General features: G+C 43.2%; 1 protein-coding gene across 1 annotated transcript in view; it reads right to left on the bottom strand.

Moving 5' to 3' along the window:
* Positions 1 to 1,410: 1,410 nt before the first annotated feature.
* RERG (RAS like estrogen regulated growth inhibitor) overlaps positions 1,411 to 17,175 on the bottom strand; it is a 34,187-nt gene continuing 18,422 nt past the window's right edge. Inside the window, exon 4 of the mRNA XM_056551546.1 lies at positions 1,411 to 2,219. Coding sequence (XP_056407521.1) covers positions 1,812 to 2,219 — 408 coding nt within the window. The 3' untranslated portion in view covers positions 1,411 to 1,811. The remainder of the gene's footprint in view (positions 2,220 to 17,175) is intronic.

The following is a 17,175-nucleotide window of genomic DNA, read 5'->3' as shown; positions in this document are numbered from 1 at the left end:
ATTCAGGTACTCAGAGTGTTCTTTGCCATGTTGAACTTCCAGTGACCAGAGTGTGAGAGCGATAACACCAAATTTTAGGTGCCTGCTCCCCATTCCTTGTAACCCTAATGAGCATGGCTAATTGGGCCCAATTTGGACATCACTTGAGGTGTACTCACTTATGTTGCCGAGGTTTAGATATTAATGGTCGTGTGTTGACTTATTATGTGGGGACACAATATTAACCCATGTTATACAGGCCGTGCACCCAATACTTTACATTGTACCAGAGGGGCATTTCTTCAGGGTTGTCACATGGAAAGTTATTAGAAAAGATTTACATGTGTGTATGTGTAAACAAATGATATATATATATATATATATATATATATATATATATATATATATATATGGGGGATTATAGGGGATACTGTGTATGTGTAAACAAATTCTATATATATATATATATATATATATATATATATATATGGGGGATTATAGGGGATACTGTGTATGTGTAAACAAATTCTATATATATATATATATATATATATAGATATATATGGGGGATTATAGGGGATACTGTGTATGTGTAAACAAATTATATATATATATATATGGTAGATTATAGGGGATACTGTGTATGTGTAAACAAATGATATATATATATATATATAGGGGGGATTATAGGGGATACTGTGTATGTGTAAACAAATGATATATATATATGGTAGATTATAGGGGATACTGTGTATGTGTAAACAAATGATATATATATATAGGGGGGATTATAGGGGATACTGTGTATGTGTAAACAAATTCTCTATATATATATATATATATATATATATATATATATATGGGGGGGATTATAGGGGATGCTGTGTATGTGTAAACAAATGATATATATATATATATATATATATATATATATAGGGGGGATTATAGGGGATACTGTGTATGTGTAAACAAATTCTATATATATATGGTGGATTATAGGGGATGCTGTATATTTGTAAATACATTTATATATATATATATATATATATATATATATATATATATAGGGGGGATTATAGGGGATACTGTGTATGTGTAAACAAATTATATATATATATATATATATATATATATATATATATATAGGGGGGATTATAGGGGATACTGTGTATGTGTAAACAAATGATATATATATATATATATATATATATATATATATATATATATATAGGGGGGATTATAGGGGATGCTGTGTATGTGTAAACAAATTATATATATATATATATATATATATATATATATATATATATATATGGGGGGGATTATAGGGGATGCTGTGTATGTGTAAACAAATTATATATATATATATATATATATATATATATATATGGGGGGGATTATAGGGGATGCTGTGTATGTGTAAACAAATTATAAATATATATATGGTGGATTATAGGGGATGCTGTATATTTGTAAATACATTTTTATATATATATATATATATATATATGGGGTGGACTAACTTATGGGAGATACCACTGGCCATAGGAAACGAGAAATGACCTGTTAGAGATTAAAAACACAGAAAAGCCAAAATGATGTCGCTGGACCTGTTCTTACATCATGAAAGCGCGCGATTGAGTCCTGCAGGAAGCGTGGGGGTGGTCACTGGGCACAAGTTGTTGTTGATGTATATAGGATCGCAGTCAGGGACAACACATTTAGGTATTTACAATGTAGAAAGAAGTAATTTCTTTAGCGCACTCGTCATTGAATGGAATACATAAGCTCCCCCCCTCCCCCATTTTCCCTTCATGATTGTTCCTCCGTCTTCAGCTGCTAATTTTGGTTAACATTTTGTTGATCGCCTGTTTCACGTGAGTGGTTGAGCTTCTCCTTCTGGTTTTTCCTTGAATCATTTTCCGTCGTCTTATTTCGCGACAAAGCTCATAAAACACTTGGGTGATATTTCCTTCCCCGGTGCAGGCGGAGCACTCATAGAAGGCGCACGCCAGTTCTGACGCCAGTTTCTCACCTTCTTCAGTACTGACTTGTCGGGAATGGCTGAGATCGGCTTTATTTCCCACCAGGATAAATGTGACATTTTTCGGTTTCTTTACTTCATCTAAGAGATTCTTGAAGGTCATTACGTCTTGGAAGCTTCCTCTGTCCGTGATATCATACACGATGATAAAGCCTTCTCCCCAGCGGATGTGGCCTTCTCTCTGCAAAGGGTCTTCCTGAGGAAAGCAAGTAAAATACGGTAAATCATTAAAACAAAAGATGCCCATAAACCTACAACAAGTGACTAAATGATGCTTATGGTCAAGGCAAACTCCCCTGCCCCAATCCTCTGCAGCTGCTATTCCTACAGGGCCTGGCTTCTGCTCCCAAGTCCTATTACATAGCAGGAAATGCGCACTTATCCAGTCACTCTCTGCAGGAGTGACCCGCCTCAACTAGTGACTGGCTGCAGGGGTGACGTAACCCCAGCTAGTGACTGGCTGCAGGGGTGACCCACCTCAACTAGTGACTGGCTGCAGGGGTGACCCACCTCAACTAGTGACTGGCTGCAGGAGTGACGTAACCCCAGCTAGTGACTGGCTGCAGGGGTGACCCACCTCAACTAGTGACTGGCTGCAGGGGTGACCCACCTCAACTAGTGACTGGCTGCAGGAGTGACCCACCTCAACTAGTGACTGGCTGCAGGAGTGACCCACCTCAACTAGTGACTGGCTGCAGGAGTGACCCGCCTCAACTAGTGACTGGCTGCAGGAGTGACCCGCCTCAACTAGTGACTGGCTGCAGGGTTGACCCGCCTCAACTAGTGACTGGCTGCAGGAGTGACCCGCCTCAACTAGTGACTGGCTGCAGGAGTGACCCGCCTCAACTAGTGACTGGCTGCAGGGGTGACCCGCCTCAACTAGTGACTGGCTGCAGGAGTGACCCACCTCAACTAGTGACTGGCTGCAGGGGTGACCCACCTCAACTAGTGACTGGCTGCAGGGTTGACCCACCTCAACTAGTGACTGGCTGCAGGGGTGACCCACCTCAACTAGTGACTGGCTGCAGGGATGACACACCTCAACTAGTGACTGGCTGCAGGGGTGACCCACCTCAACTAGTGACTGGCTACAGGGGTGACCCACCTCAACTAGTGACTGGCTGCAGGAGTGACCCGCCTCAACTAGTGACTGGCTGTAGGAGTGACCCGCCTCAACTAGTGACTGGATGTAGGAGTGACCCGCCTCAACTAGTGACCGGCTGTAGGAGTGACCCGCCTCAACTAGTGACTGGCTGTAGGAGTGACCTGCCTCAACTAGTGACTGGCTGCAGGGGTGACCCGCCTCAACTAGTGACTGGCTGCAGGAGTGACCCGCCTCAACTAGTGACTGGATGTAGGAGTGACCCGCCTCAACTAGTGACTGGCTGCAGGAGTGACCTGCCTCAACTAGTGACTGGCTGCAGGGGTGACCCGCCTCAACTAGTGACTGGCTGCAGGAGTGACCCGCCTCAACTAGTGACTGGCTGTAGGAGTGACCTCCCTCAACTAATGGCTGGCTGTAGGAGTGACCTCCCTCAACTAGTGACTGGCTGTAGGAGTGACCTGCCTAAACTAGTGACTGGCTGCAGGAGTGACCTAACCCCAGCTAGTGACTGGCTGTAGGAGTGACCTGCCTAAACGAGTGACTCGCTGTAGGAGTGACCTGCCTCAACTAGTGACTGGCTGAAGGAGTGGCCTAACCCCAGCTAGTGACTGGCTGTAGTAGTGACCTGCCTAAACTAATGACTGGCTGTAGGAGTGACCTGCCTTAACTAGTGACTGGCTGAAGGAGTAGCCTAGCCCTAGTCTATGGCTGTCACAGGGATATTGCAGGGTTAATTTGTCCGGTAATAGGTTAGATTGATCCTTATCATCATCTTCTTTGTTGATGGCTGTTTTCACTTGTTTCTACTGACATTGATATGCCCTTGTATCACCGCTTGGGGACCGGACCGGGTTGACTGCTGATATCTATCAGCAGGCACCCCGTGCAAACCCCTTGGGGGGTCCTGACCCCCCCATGTTGGCGATCGCCGTAAATCGCCAGTCAATTCAGACCGGCGATTCCGGGTCAATTGGGTCTCTGGTGACCGGGAAAAAAAGGGTGAATGGGGCTGTCAAGACAGCCCCATTCACCCTTACCCAGCAGGAGTGAGTTGGCACGGGTGCTGCCTCACAATCACGTGTTTGATCGGTCGGAACGACCGACCAATCACGACCCTGCAGGGCGGTGATTGGGGCCGGCAGGGGTCTCCTACCTTGCCCTAGTTCAGCGGGGGTCCCCTGTTGTGCGGTGGAGCAGCAGGATCGGTGGCAGCAGTGGCGGCGGTCCCGGTGGCAGGATACAGCAGGAGGTGAGGCCTGTTCACCTCCTGCTGTTGCTTAGCAACAACTTGCAGCATGCAAAGCCAAAGGGGATGCTGGGAGTTGTACAGGGTCGGCCATTTATATGAATACACCTTAATAAAATGGGAATGGTTGGTGATATTAACTTCCTGTTTGTGGCGCATTAGTATATGTGAGGGGGGAAACTTTTCAAGATGGGTGGTGAACATAGTGGCCATTTTGAAGTCGGCCATTTTGAATCCAACTTTTGTTTTTTCAAAAGGAAGAGGGTCATGTGACACATCAAACTTATTGGGAATTTCACAAGAAAAACAATGATGTGCTTGGTTTTACTGTAACTTTATTCTTTCATGAGTTATTTACAAGTTTCTGACCACTTATAAAATGTGTTCAATGTGCTGCCCATTGTGTTGTATTGTCAATGCCCCCTCTTCTCTATATACTGCTATATACTACTATATACACCGCAGGAGAAATGCTAGCACAGGCTTCCAGGATCCGTATACACAGCTATATACTACTATATACACCGCAGGAGAAATGCTAGCACAGGCTTCCAGGATCCGTATACACTGCTATATACTACTATATACACCGCAGGAGAAATGCTAGCACAGGCTTCCAGTATACACTGCTATATACTACTATATACACTGCAGGAGAAATGCTAGCACAGGCTTCCAGTATACACTGCTTTATACTACTATATACACCGCAGGAGAAATGCTAGCACAGGCTTCCAATATCCGTATACACTGCTATATACTACTATATACACCGCAGGAGAAATGCTAGCACAGCCTTCCAGTATCCGTATACACTGCTATATACTACTATATACACCGCAGGAGAAATGTTAGCACAGGCTTCAGTATACACTGCTATATACTACTATATACACCGCTGGAGAAATGCTAGCACAGCCTTCCAGTATCCGTATACACTGCTATATACACACCGCTATATACACCGCAGGAGAAATGCTAGCACAAGCTTCCAGTATCCGTATACACTGCTATATACTACTATATACACCGCAGGAGAAATGCTAGCACAGGCTTCCAGTATCTGTATACACTGCTATATACTACTATATGCACCGCAGGAGAAATGCTAGCACAGGCTTCTAGTATCCGTATACACTGCTGTATACTACTATATACACCGCAGGAGAAATGCTAGCACAGGCTTCCAGTATCTGTATACACTGCTATATACTACTATATACACCGCAGGAGAAATGCTAGCACAGGCTTCCAGTATCCGTATACACTGCTATATACTACTATATACACCGCAGGAGAAATGCTAGCACAGGCTTCCAGTATCCGTATACACTGCTATATACTACTATATACACCGCAGGAGAAATGCTAGCACAGGCTTCCAGTATCTGTATACACTGCTATATACTACTATATACACCGCAGGAGAAATGCTAGCACAGGCTTCCAGTATCCGTATACACTGCTATATACTAATATATACACCGCAGGAGAAATGCTAGCACAGGCTTCCAGTATATACTACTATATACTACTATATACACCGCAGGAGAAATGCTAGCACAGGCTTCCAGTATCCGTATACACTGCTATATACTAATATATACACCGCAGGAGAAATGCTAGCACAGGCTTCCAGTATACACTGCTATATAGTACTATATACACTGCAGGAGAAATGCCAGTACAGGCTTCCAGTATCCGTATACACTGCTATATACTAATATATACACCGCAGGAGAAATGCTAACACAGGCTTCCAGTATACACTGCTATATAGTACTATATACACTGCAGGAGAAATGCTAGCACAGGCTTCCAGTATCCGTATACACTGCTATATACTACTATATACTGCTATATACACCGCAGGAGAAATGCTAGCACAGGCTTCCAGTATCTGTATACACTGCTATATACACACCGCTATATACACCGCAGGAGAAATGCTAGCACAGGCTTCCAGTATCCGTATACACTGCTATATACTAATATATACACCGCAGGAGAAATGCTAGCACAGGCTTCCAGTATCCGTATACACTGCTATATACTAATATATACACCGCAGGAGAAATGCTAGCACAGGCTTCCAGTATCCGTATACACTGCTATATACTAATATATACACCGCAGGAGAAATGCTAGCACAGGCTTCCAGTATCCGTAGTTTCAGGTGCTGCAGAATGGGCAAAACAAAAATTGGAACAGGCCCCTCAGTTTACGCAGAAGATTTTGTTCAGTGATGAGGAAACTTTTATGTGAATGGTGAAGATAACAAACAAAACACGGCTATTGATCTGACACTAACCCACATTGGATAGATCCCTCCAAGACTGTTGGAACACAATATGGGTGTCAGGTCCGAGCATTCCTAGATGAACAGTTTCCTGGAAAGTGGATTGGTCATCGTGGGCCAGTTGAATGGCCCCCAAGGTCTCCCGATCTGACCCCCTTAGACTTTTATCTTTGGGGTCATCTGAAGGCAATTGTCTATGCTGTGAAGATACGAGATGTGCAGCACCTGAAACTATGGATCCTGGAAGCCTGTGCTAGCATTTCTCCTGCGGTGTATATAGTAGTATATAGTAGTATATACTGGAAGCCTGTGCTAGCATTTCTCCTGCAGTGTATATAGTAGTATATACTGGAAGCCTGTGCTAGCATTTCTCCTGCGGTGTATATAGTAGTATATAGCAGTGTATACGGATACTGGAAGCCTGTTCTAGCATTTCTCCTGCGGTGTATATAGTAGTATATAGCAGTGTATACGGATACTGGAAGCCTGTGCTGGCATTTTTCCTGCGGTGTATATAGTAGTATATAGCAGTGTATACAGATACTGGAAGCCTGTGCTAGCATTTCTCCTGCGGTGTATATAGTAGTATATAGCAGTGTATATGGATACTGGAAGCCTGTGCTAGCATTTCTCCTGCGGTGTATATAGTAGTATATAGCAGTGTATACAGGTACTGGAAGCCTGTGCTAGCATTTCTCCTGTGGTGTATATAGCAGTGTCTACGGATACTGGAAGCCTGTGCTAGCATTTCTCCTGCGGTGTATATAGTAGTATATAGCAGTGTATACAGGTACTGGAAGCCTGTGCTAGCATTTCTCCTGTGGTGTATATAGCAGTGTATACGTATACTGGAAGCCTGTGCTAGCATTTCTCCTGCCGTGTATATAGTAGTATATAGCAGTGTATACAGATACTGGAAGCCTGTGCTAGCATTTCTCCTGCGGCGTATATAGTAGTATATAGCAGTGTATACGGATACTAGAAGCCTGTGCTAGCATTTCTCCTGCGGTGTATATAGTAGTATATAGCAGTGTATACGGATACTGGAAGCCTGTGCTTGCATTTCTCCTGCGGTGTATATAGTAGTATATAGCAGTGTATACGGATACTGGAAGCCTGTGCTAGCATTTCTCCTGCGGTGTATATAGTAGTATATAGCAGTGTATACGGATACTGGAAGCCTGTGCTAGCATTTCTCCTTCCGTGTATATAGTAGTATATAGCAGTGTATACGGATACTGGAAGCCTGTGCTAGCATTTCTCCTGCGGTGTATATAGTAGTATATAGCAGTGTATACGGATACTGGAAGCCTGTGCTGGCATTTTACCTGCGGTGTATATAGTAGTATATAGCAGTGTATACAGATACTGGAAGCCTGTGCTAGCATTTCTCCTGCGGTGTATATAGTAGTATATAGCAGTGTATATGGATACTGGAAGCCTGTGCTAGCATTTCTCCTGCGGTGTATATAGTAGTATATAGCAGTGTATACAGGTACTGAAAGCCTGTGCTAGCATTTCTCCTGTGGTGTATATAGCAGTGTATACGGATACTGGAAGCCTGTGCTAGCATTTCTCCTGCGGTGTATATAGTAGTATATAGCATTGTATACGTATACTGGAAGCCTGTGCTAGCATTTCTCCTGCAGTGTATATAGTAGTATATAGCAGTGTATACGGATACTGGAAGCCTGTGCTAGCATTTCTCCTGCGGTGTATATAGTATTATATAGCAGTGTATACGGATACTGGAAGCCTGTGCTAGCATTTCTCCTGCGGTGTATATAGTAGTATATAGCAGTGTATACAGATACTGGAAGCCTGTGCTAGCATTTCTCCTGCGGTGTATATAGTAGTATATAGCAGTGTATACAAATACTAGAAGCCTGTGCTAGCATTTCTCCTGCGGCGTATATAGTAGTATATAGCAGTGTATACGGATACTAGAAGCCTGTGCTAGCATTTCTCCTGCGGTGTATATAGTAGTATATAGTAGTGTATACGGATACTGGAAGCCTGTGCTAGCATTTCTCCTGCGGTGTATATAGTAGTATATAGCAGTGTATACGGATACTGGAAGCCTGTGCTAGTATTTCTCCTGCGGTGTATATAGCAGTATATAGCAGTGTATACGGATACTGGAAGCCTGTGCTAGCATTTCTCCTGCGGTGTATATAGTAGTATATAGCAGTGTATACGGATCCTGGAAGCCTGTGCTAGCATTTCTCCTGCGGTGTATATAGTAGTATATACTGGAAGCCTGTGCTAGCATTTCTCCTGCAGTGTATATAGTAGTATATAGCAGTGTATACAGATACTGGAAGCCTGTGCTAGCATTTCTCCTGCGGTGTATATAGTAGTATATATAGATATTGGAAGCCTGTGCTAGCATTTCTCCTGCAGTGTATATAGTAGTATATAGCAGTGTATACGGATACTGGAAGCCTGTGCTAGCATTTCTCCTGCGGTGTATATAGTAGTATATAGCAGTGTATACAGATACTGGAAGCCTGTGCTAGCATTTCTCCTGCAGTGTATATAGTAGTATATAGCAGTGTATACGGATACTGGAAGCCTGTGCTAGCATTTCGCCTGCGGTGTATATAGTAGTATATAGCAGTGTATACGGATACTGGAAGCCTGTGCTAGCATTTCTCCTGCGGTTTATATAGCGGTGTGTATATAGCAGTGTATACAGATACTGGAAGCCTGTGCTAGCATTTCTCCTGCAGTGTATATAGTAGTATATAGCAGTGTATACGGATACTGGAAGCCTGTGCTAGCATTTCTCCTGCGGTGTATATAGTAGTATATAGCAGTGTATACGGATACTGGAAGCCTGTGCTGGCATTTCTCCTGCGATGTATATACTGGTATATAGCAGTGTATACGGATACAGGAAGCCTGTGCTAGCATTTCTCCTGCGGTCTATATGGTAGTATATAGCAATGTATACGGATACTGGAAGCCTGTGCTAGCATTTCTCCTGCAGTGTATATAGTAGTATATAGCACTGTATACGGATACTGGAAGCCTGTGCTAGCATTTCTCCTGCGGTGTATATAGCAGTGTATACTAGAAGCCTGTGCTAGCATTTCTCCTGCGGTGTATATAGCGATGTGTATATAGCAGTGTATACTAGAAGCCTGTGCTAGCATTTCTCCTGCGGTGTATATAGTGGTGTGTATATAGCAGTGTATACGGATACTGGAAGCCTGTGCTAGCATTTCTCCTGCGATGTATATAGTAGTATATAGCAGTGTATACGGATACTGGAAGCCTGTGCTAGCATTTCTCCTGCGGTGTATATAGTTGTATATAGCAGTGTATACGGATACTGGAAGCCTGTGCTAGCATTTCTCCTGCGGTGTATATAGCGATGTGTATATAGCAGTGTATACTAGAAGCCTGTGCTAGCATTTCTCCTGCGGTGTATATAGTAGTATATAGCAGTGTATTCTAGAAGCCTGTGCTAGCATTTCTCCTGCGGTGTATATAGTAGTATATAGCAGTGTATACGGATACTGGAAGCCTGTGCTGGCATTTCTCCTGCGGTGTATATAGTAGTATATAGCAGTGTATACTAGAAGCCTGTACTAGCATTTCTCCTGCGGTGTATATAGTAGTATATAGCAGTGTATACGGATACTGGAAGCCTGTGCTAGCATTTCTCCTGCGGTGTATATAGTAGTATATAGCCGTGTATACGGATACTGGAAGCCTGTGCTAGCATTTCTCCTGCGGTGTATATAGCGGTGTGTGTGTATATAGCAGTGTATACTAGAAGCCTGTGCTAGCATTTCTCCTGCGGTGTATATAGTAGTATATAGCAGTGTATACGGATACTGGAAGCCTGTGCTAGCATTTCTCCTGCAGTGTATATAGTAGTATATAGCAGTGTATACGGATACTGGAAACCTGTGCTAGCATTTCTCCTGCAGTGTATATAGTAGTATATAGCAGTGTATACGGATACTGGAAGCCTGTGCTAGCATTTCTCCTGCAGTGTATATAGTATTATATAACAGTGTATACGGATACTGGAAGCCTGTGCTAGCATTTCTCCTGCGGTGTATATAGTAGTATATAGCAGTGTATACGGATCCTGGAAGCCTGTGCTAGCATTTATCCTGCAGTGTATATAGTAGTATATAGCAGTGTATACGGATACTGGAAGCCTGTGCTAGCATTTCTCCTGCGGTGTATATATTAGTATATAGCAGTGTATACGGATCCTGGAAGCCTGTGCTAGCATTTCTCCTGCAGTGTATATAGTAGTATATAGCAGTGTATACGGATCCTGGAAGCCTGTGCTAGCATTTCTCCTGCAGTGTATATATTAGTATATAGCAGTGTATACGGATACTGGAAGCCTGTGCTAGCATTTCTCCTGCAGTGTATATAGTAGTATATAGCAGTGTATACGGATCCTGGAAGCCTGTGCTAGCATTTCTCCTGCAGTGTATATATTAGTATATAGCAGTGTATACGGATACTGGAAGCCTGTGCTAGCATTTCTCCTGCAGTGTATATAGTAGTATATAGCAGTGTATACAGATCCTGGAAGCCTGTGCTAGCATTTCTCCTGCAGTGTATATAGTAGTATATAGCAGTGTATACGGATACTGGAAGCCTGTGCTAGCATTTCTCCTGCGGTGTATATAGTAGTATATAGCAGTGTATACTGGAAGCCTGTGCTAGCATTTCTCCTGCAGTGTATATAGTAGTATATAGCAGTGTATACGGATACTAGGGATGTAAGAAAAAATCGATTCTCGCGATAATCGCGATTTTTCATTTGCCGATACAGAATCGATTCAAAATATTTTTGAATCGATTCTTTTAGGGATGTGGAATTTTTAATAAAACGCACTTTCTCTTACCTGCCAACGAGCCCGCGGAGCTCCGGTACAGGTGTTCGGTCCCCGGGCTGTATTCTTCTTACTTCCTGTTAGTCCGACACGTCACATGGAGCTTCAGCCTATCACCAGCCGCAGCGATGTCCCGCCTCCGCTGGTGATAGGCTGAAGCTCCATGTGACGTGTCGGACTAACAGGAAGTAAGAAGAATACAGCCCGGGGACCGAACACCTGTACCGGAGCTCCGCGGGCTCGTTGGCAGGTAAGAGAAAGTGCGTTTTATTTTATTTTGCAGCCCGGACGGGATAACATGAGAAAAGTGAGCACCGGAGTACTAGATCGCCGCTGTCAAAGCTGACAGCGGCGTCTATTGGGATCTATGAATGCTCCCAGGTGGGCGATATATCGCGATGTATCGTCACCTAGACGGTATCGCGATATATCGCGATATATCGAATCGCCACACTGGTATCGCGATTCGAATCGAATCGCCAAATTCTTGGCGATTCACACCCCTAACGGATACTGGAAGCCTGTGCTAGCATTTCTCCTGCAGTGTATATAGTAGTATATAGCAGTGTATATGGATACTGGAAGCCTGTGCTAGCATTTCTCCTGCAGTGTATATAGTAGTAGATAGCAGTGTATACGGATACTGGAAGCCTGTGCTAGCATTTCTCCTGCGGTGTACATAGTAGTAGATAGCAGTGTATACGGATACTGGAAGCCTGTGCTAGCATTTCTCCTGCGATGTATATAGTAGTATATAGCAGTGTATACGGATACTGGAAGCCTGTGCTAGCATTTCTCCTGCGGTGTATATAGTAGTAGATAGCAGTGTATACGGATACTGGAAGCCTGTGCTAGCATTTCTCCTGCGGTGTATATAGTAGTAGATAGCAGTGTATACGGATACTGGAAGCCTGTGCTAGCATTTCTCCTGCGGTGTATATAGCGGTGTGTATATAGCAGTGTATACGGATACTGGAAGCCTGTGCTGGCATTTCTCCTCCGGTGTATATAGTAGTATATAGCAGTGTATACAGATACTGGAAGCCTGTGCTAGCATTTCTCCTGCGGTGTATATAGTAGTATATAGCAGTGTATACGGATACTGGAAGCCTGTGCTAGCATTTCTTCTGCGATGTATATAGTAGTATATAGCAGTGTATACGGATACTGGAAGCCTGTGCTAGCATTTCTCCTGCGGTGTATATAGTAGTATATAGCAGTGTATACGGATACTGGAAGCCTGTGCTAGCATTTCTCCTGCGGTGTATATAGCGGTGTGTGTATATAGCAGTGTATACTAGAAGCCTGTGCTAGCATTTCTTCTGCGATGTATATAGTAGTATATAGCAGTGTATACGGATACTGGAAGCCTGTGCTAGCATTTCTCCTGCGGTGTATATAGTAGTATATAGCAGTGTATACGGATACTGGAAGCCTGTGCTAGCATTTCTCCTGCAGTGTATATAGTAGTATATAGCAGTGTATACGGATACTGGAAACCTGTGCTAGCATTTCTCCTGCAGTGTATATAGTAGTATATAGCAGTGTATACGGATACTGGAAGCCTGTGCTAGCATTTCTCCTGCGGTGTATATAGTAGTATATAGCAGTGTATACGGATCCTGGAAGCCTGTGCTAGCATTTCTCCTGCAGTGTATATAGTATTATATAGCAGTGTATACGGATACTGGAAGCCTGTGCTAGCATTTCTCCTGCGGTGTATATATTAGTATATAGCAGTGTATACGGATACTGGAAGCCTGTGCTAGCATTTCTCCTGCAGTGTATATAGTAGTATATAGCAGTGTATACGGATCCTGGAAGCCTGTGCTAGCATTTCTCCTGCAGTGTATATAGTAGTATATAGCAGTGTATACGGATACTGGAAGCCTGTGCTAGCATTTCTCCTGCAGTGTATATAGTAGTATATAGCAGTGTATACGGATACTGGAAGCCTGTGCTAGCATTTCTCCAGCGGTGTATATAGTAGTATATAGCAGTGTTTACTGGAAGCCTGTGCTAGCATTTCTCCTGCGGTGTATATAGTAGTATATAGCAGTGTATACTGGAAGCCTGTGCTAGCATTTCTCCTGCGGTGTATATAGTAGTATATAGCAGTGTATACTGAAGCCTGTGCTAACATTTCTCCTGTGGTGTATATAGTAGTATATAGCAGTGTATACGGATACTGGAAGCCTGTGCTAGCATTTCTCCTGCGGTGTATATAGTAGTATATAGCAGTGTATACGGATACTGGAAGCCTGTGCTAGCATTTCTCCTGCGGTGTATATAGTAGTATATAGCAGTGTATACTGAAGCCTGTGCTAACATTTCTCCTGCGGTGTATATAGTAGTATATAGCAGTGTATACGGATACTGGAAGCCTGTGCTAGCATTTCTCCTGCGGTGTATATAGTAGTATATAGCAGTGTATACGGATACTGGAAGCCTGTGCTAGCATTTCTCCTGCGGTGTATATAGTAGTATATAGCAGTGTATACGGATACTGGAAGCCTGTGCTAGCATTTCTCCTGCAGTGTATATAGTAGTATATAGCAGTGTATACGGATACTGGAAACCTGTGCTAGCATTTCTCCTGCAGTGTATATAGTAGTATATAGCAGTGTATACGGATACTGGAAGCCTGTGCTAGCATTTCTCCTGCAGTGTATATAGTATTATATAACAGTGTATACGGATACTGGAAGCCTGTGCTAGCATTTCTCCTGCGGTGTATATAGCAGTGTATACGGATCCTGGAAGCCTGTGCTAGCATTTATCCTGCAGTGTATATAGTAGTATATAGCAGTGTATACGGATACTGGAAGCCTGTGCTAGCATTTCTCCTGCGGTGTATATATTAGTATATAGCAGTGTATACGGATACTGGAAGCCTGTGCTAGCATTTCTCCTGCAGTGTATATAGTAGTATATAGCAGTGTATACGGATCCTGGAAGCCTGTGCTAGCATTTCTCCTGCAGTGTATATAGTAGTATATAGCAGTGTATACGGATACTGGAAGCCTGTGCTAGCATTTCTCCTGCAGTGTATATAGTAGTATATAGCAGTGTATACGGATACTGGAAGCCTGTGCTAGCATTTCTTCTGCAGTGTATATAGTAGTATATAGCAGTGTATACGGATACTGGAAGCCTGTGCTAGCATTTCTCCTGCGGTGTATATAGTAGTAGATAGCAGTGTATACGGATACTGGAAGCCTGTGCTAGCATTTCTCCTGCGGTGTATATAGCGGTGTTTATATAGCAGTGTATACTGGAAGCCTGTGCTAGCATTTCTCCTGCAGTGTATATAGTAGTATATAGCAGTGTATACGGATACTGGAAGCCTGTGCTAGCATTTCTCCTGCAGTGTATATAGTATTATATAACAGTGTATACGGATCCTGGAAGCCTGTGCTAGCATTTCTCCTGCAGTGTATATAGTAGTATATAGCAGTGTATACGGATACTGGAAGCCTGTGCTAGCATTTCTCCTGCAGTGTATATAGTAGTATATAGCAGTGTATACGGATACTGGAAACCTGTGCTAGCATTTCTCCTGCAGTGTATATAGTAATATATAGCAGTGTATACGGATACTGGAAGCCTGTGCTAGCATTTCTCCTGCAGTGTATATAGTATTATATAACAGTGTATACGGATACTGGAAGCCTGTGCTAGCATTTCTCCTGCGGTGTATATAGTAGTATATAGCAGTGTATACGGATCCTGGAAGCCTGTGCTAGCATTTCTCCTGCGGTGTATATAGTATTATATAGCAGTGTATACGGATACTGGAAGCCTGTGCTAGCATTTCTCCTGCGGTGTATATATTAGTATATAGCAGTGTATACGGATACTGGAAGCCTGTGCTAGCATTTCTCCTGCAGTGTATATAGTAGTATATAGCAGTGTATACGGATACTGGAAGCCTGTGCTAGCATTTCTCCTGCAGTGTATATAGTAGTATATAGCAGTGTTTACTGGAAGCCTGTGCTAGCATTTCTCCTGTGGTGTATATAGTAGTATATAGCAGTGTATACTGGAAGCCTGTGCTAGCATTTCTCCTGTGGTGTATATAGTAGTATATAGCAGTGTATACTGGAAGCCTGTGCTAGCATTTCTCCTGCGGTGTATATAGTAGTATATAGCAGTGTATACTGAAGCCTGTGCTAACATTTCTCCTGTGGTGTATATAGTAGTATATAGCAGTGTATACGGATACTGGAAGCCTGTGCTAGCATTTCTCCTGCGGTGTATATAGTAGTATATAGCAGTGTATACTGAAGCCTGTGCTAACATTTCTCCTGCGGTGTATATAGTAGTATATAGCAGTGTATACGGATACTGGAAGCCTGTGCTAGCATTTCTCCTGCGGTGTATATAGTAGTATATAGCAGTGTATACTGAAGCCTGTGCTAACATTTCTCCTGCGGTGTATATAGTAGTATATAGCAGTGTATACGGATACTGGAAGCCTGTGCTAGCATTTCTCCTGCGGTGTATATAGTAGTATATAGCAGTGTATACGGATACTGGAAGCCTGTGCTAGCATTTCTCCTGCGGTGTATATATTAGTATATAGCAGTGTATACGGATACTGGAAGCCTGTGCTAGCATTTCTCCTGCGGTGTATATAGTAGTATATAGCAGTGTATACTGGAAGCCTGTGCTAGCATTTCTCCTGCGGTGTATATAGTAGTATATAGCAGTATATAGAGAAGAGGGGGCATTAATATTCCAGCACATTGAACACATTTTATAAGTGGTCAGAAACCTGTAAATAACTCAGGAAAGAATAAAGTTACGATAAAACCAAACACATCATTGTATTTCTTATGAAATTCCCAATAAGTTTGATGTCACATGACTCTCTTCCTATTGAAAAAAACAAAATTTGGATTCAAAATGGCCACCATGGTCACCACTAGAGATGAGCGAACTTACAGTAAATTCGATTCATACAAACTTCTCAGCTCGGCAGTTGATGACTTTTCCTGCATAAATTAGTTCAGCTTTCCGGTGCTTCGGTGGGATGGAAAAGGTGGATACAGTCCTAGGAAAGAGTCTCCTAGAAATGTATCCACCTTTTCCAGCCCATGAGAGCACCTGAAAGCTGAACTAATTTATGCAGGAAAAGTCATCAACTGCCGAGCCGAGAAGTTCGTGACGAATCGGATTTACTTTAAGTTCGCTCATCTCTAGTCACCACCCATCTTGAAAAGTTTCCCCCCCTCACATATACTAATGTGCCGCACACAGGAAGTTATTACCAACCATTCTCATGTTATTAAAGGAGAATATAAAAGAATATACTCCAGAATATAAAAATTGTGCCCCATACTGCCGGCAGTAAAAAAATAAAGATGTACATACCTTCCTCCGCTCCCCCGGGGCTCCGGTCTCCGCCGCAATCCTCTTCCTGGTTGCCGGTGGTCGGAGAATCATACTGCGCTCAGCCAATCACCAGTCCCGACTCGTCCGGCGATAGGCTGCGCGGCAGTGTGAGAACGCTTCAGGACACAAAATTCTTCACTACATCGGCACCTGCTGCCGGGGACAAAAACGTCACGCTGCCGCTCAGCCTATCACCGGACGAGTCGGGACTTCACTGCGGCTGGTGATTGGCTG

This window comes from Hyla sarda, unplaced genomic scaffold, assembly GCF_029499605.1.
Source record: "Hyla sarda isolate aHylSar1 unplaced genomic scaffold, aHylSar1.hap1 scaffold_1083, whole genome shotgun sequence".
In the NCBI taxonomy this organism is placed as follows: domain Eukaryota; kingdom Metazoa; phylum Chordata; class Amphibia; order Anura; family Hylidae; genus Hyla; species Hyla sarda.
Note: the sequence above shows the minus strand (reverse complement) of the source record. Positions and strands in the feature narration are given on the sequence as shown.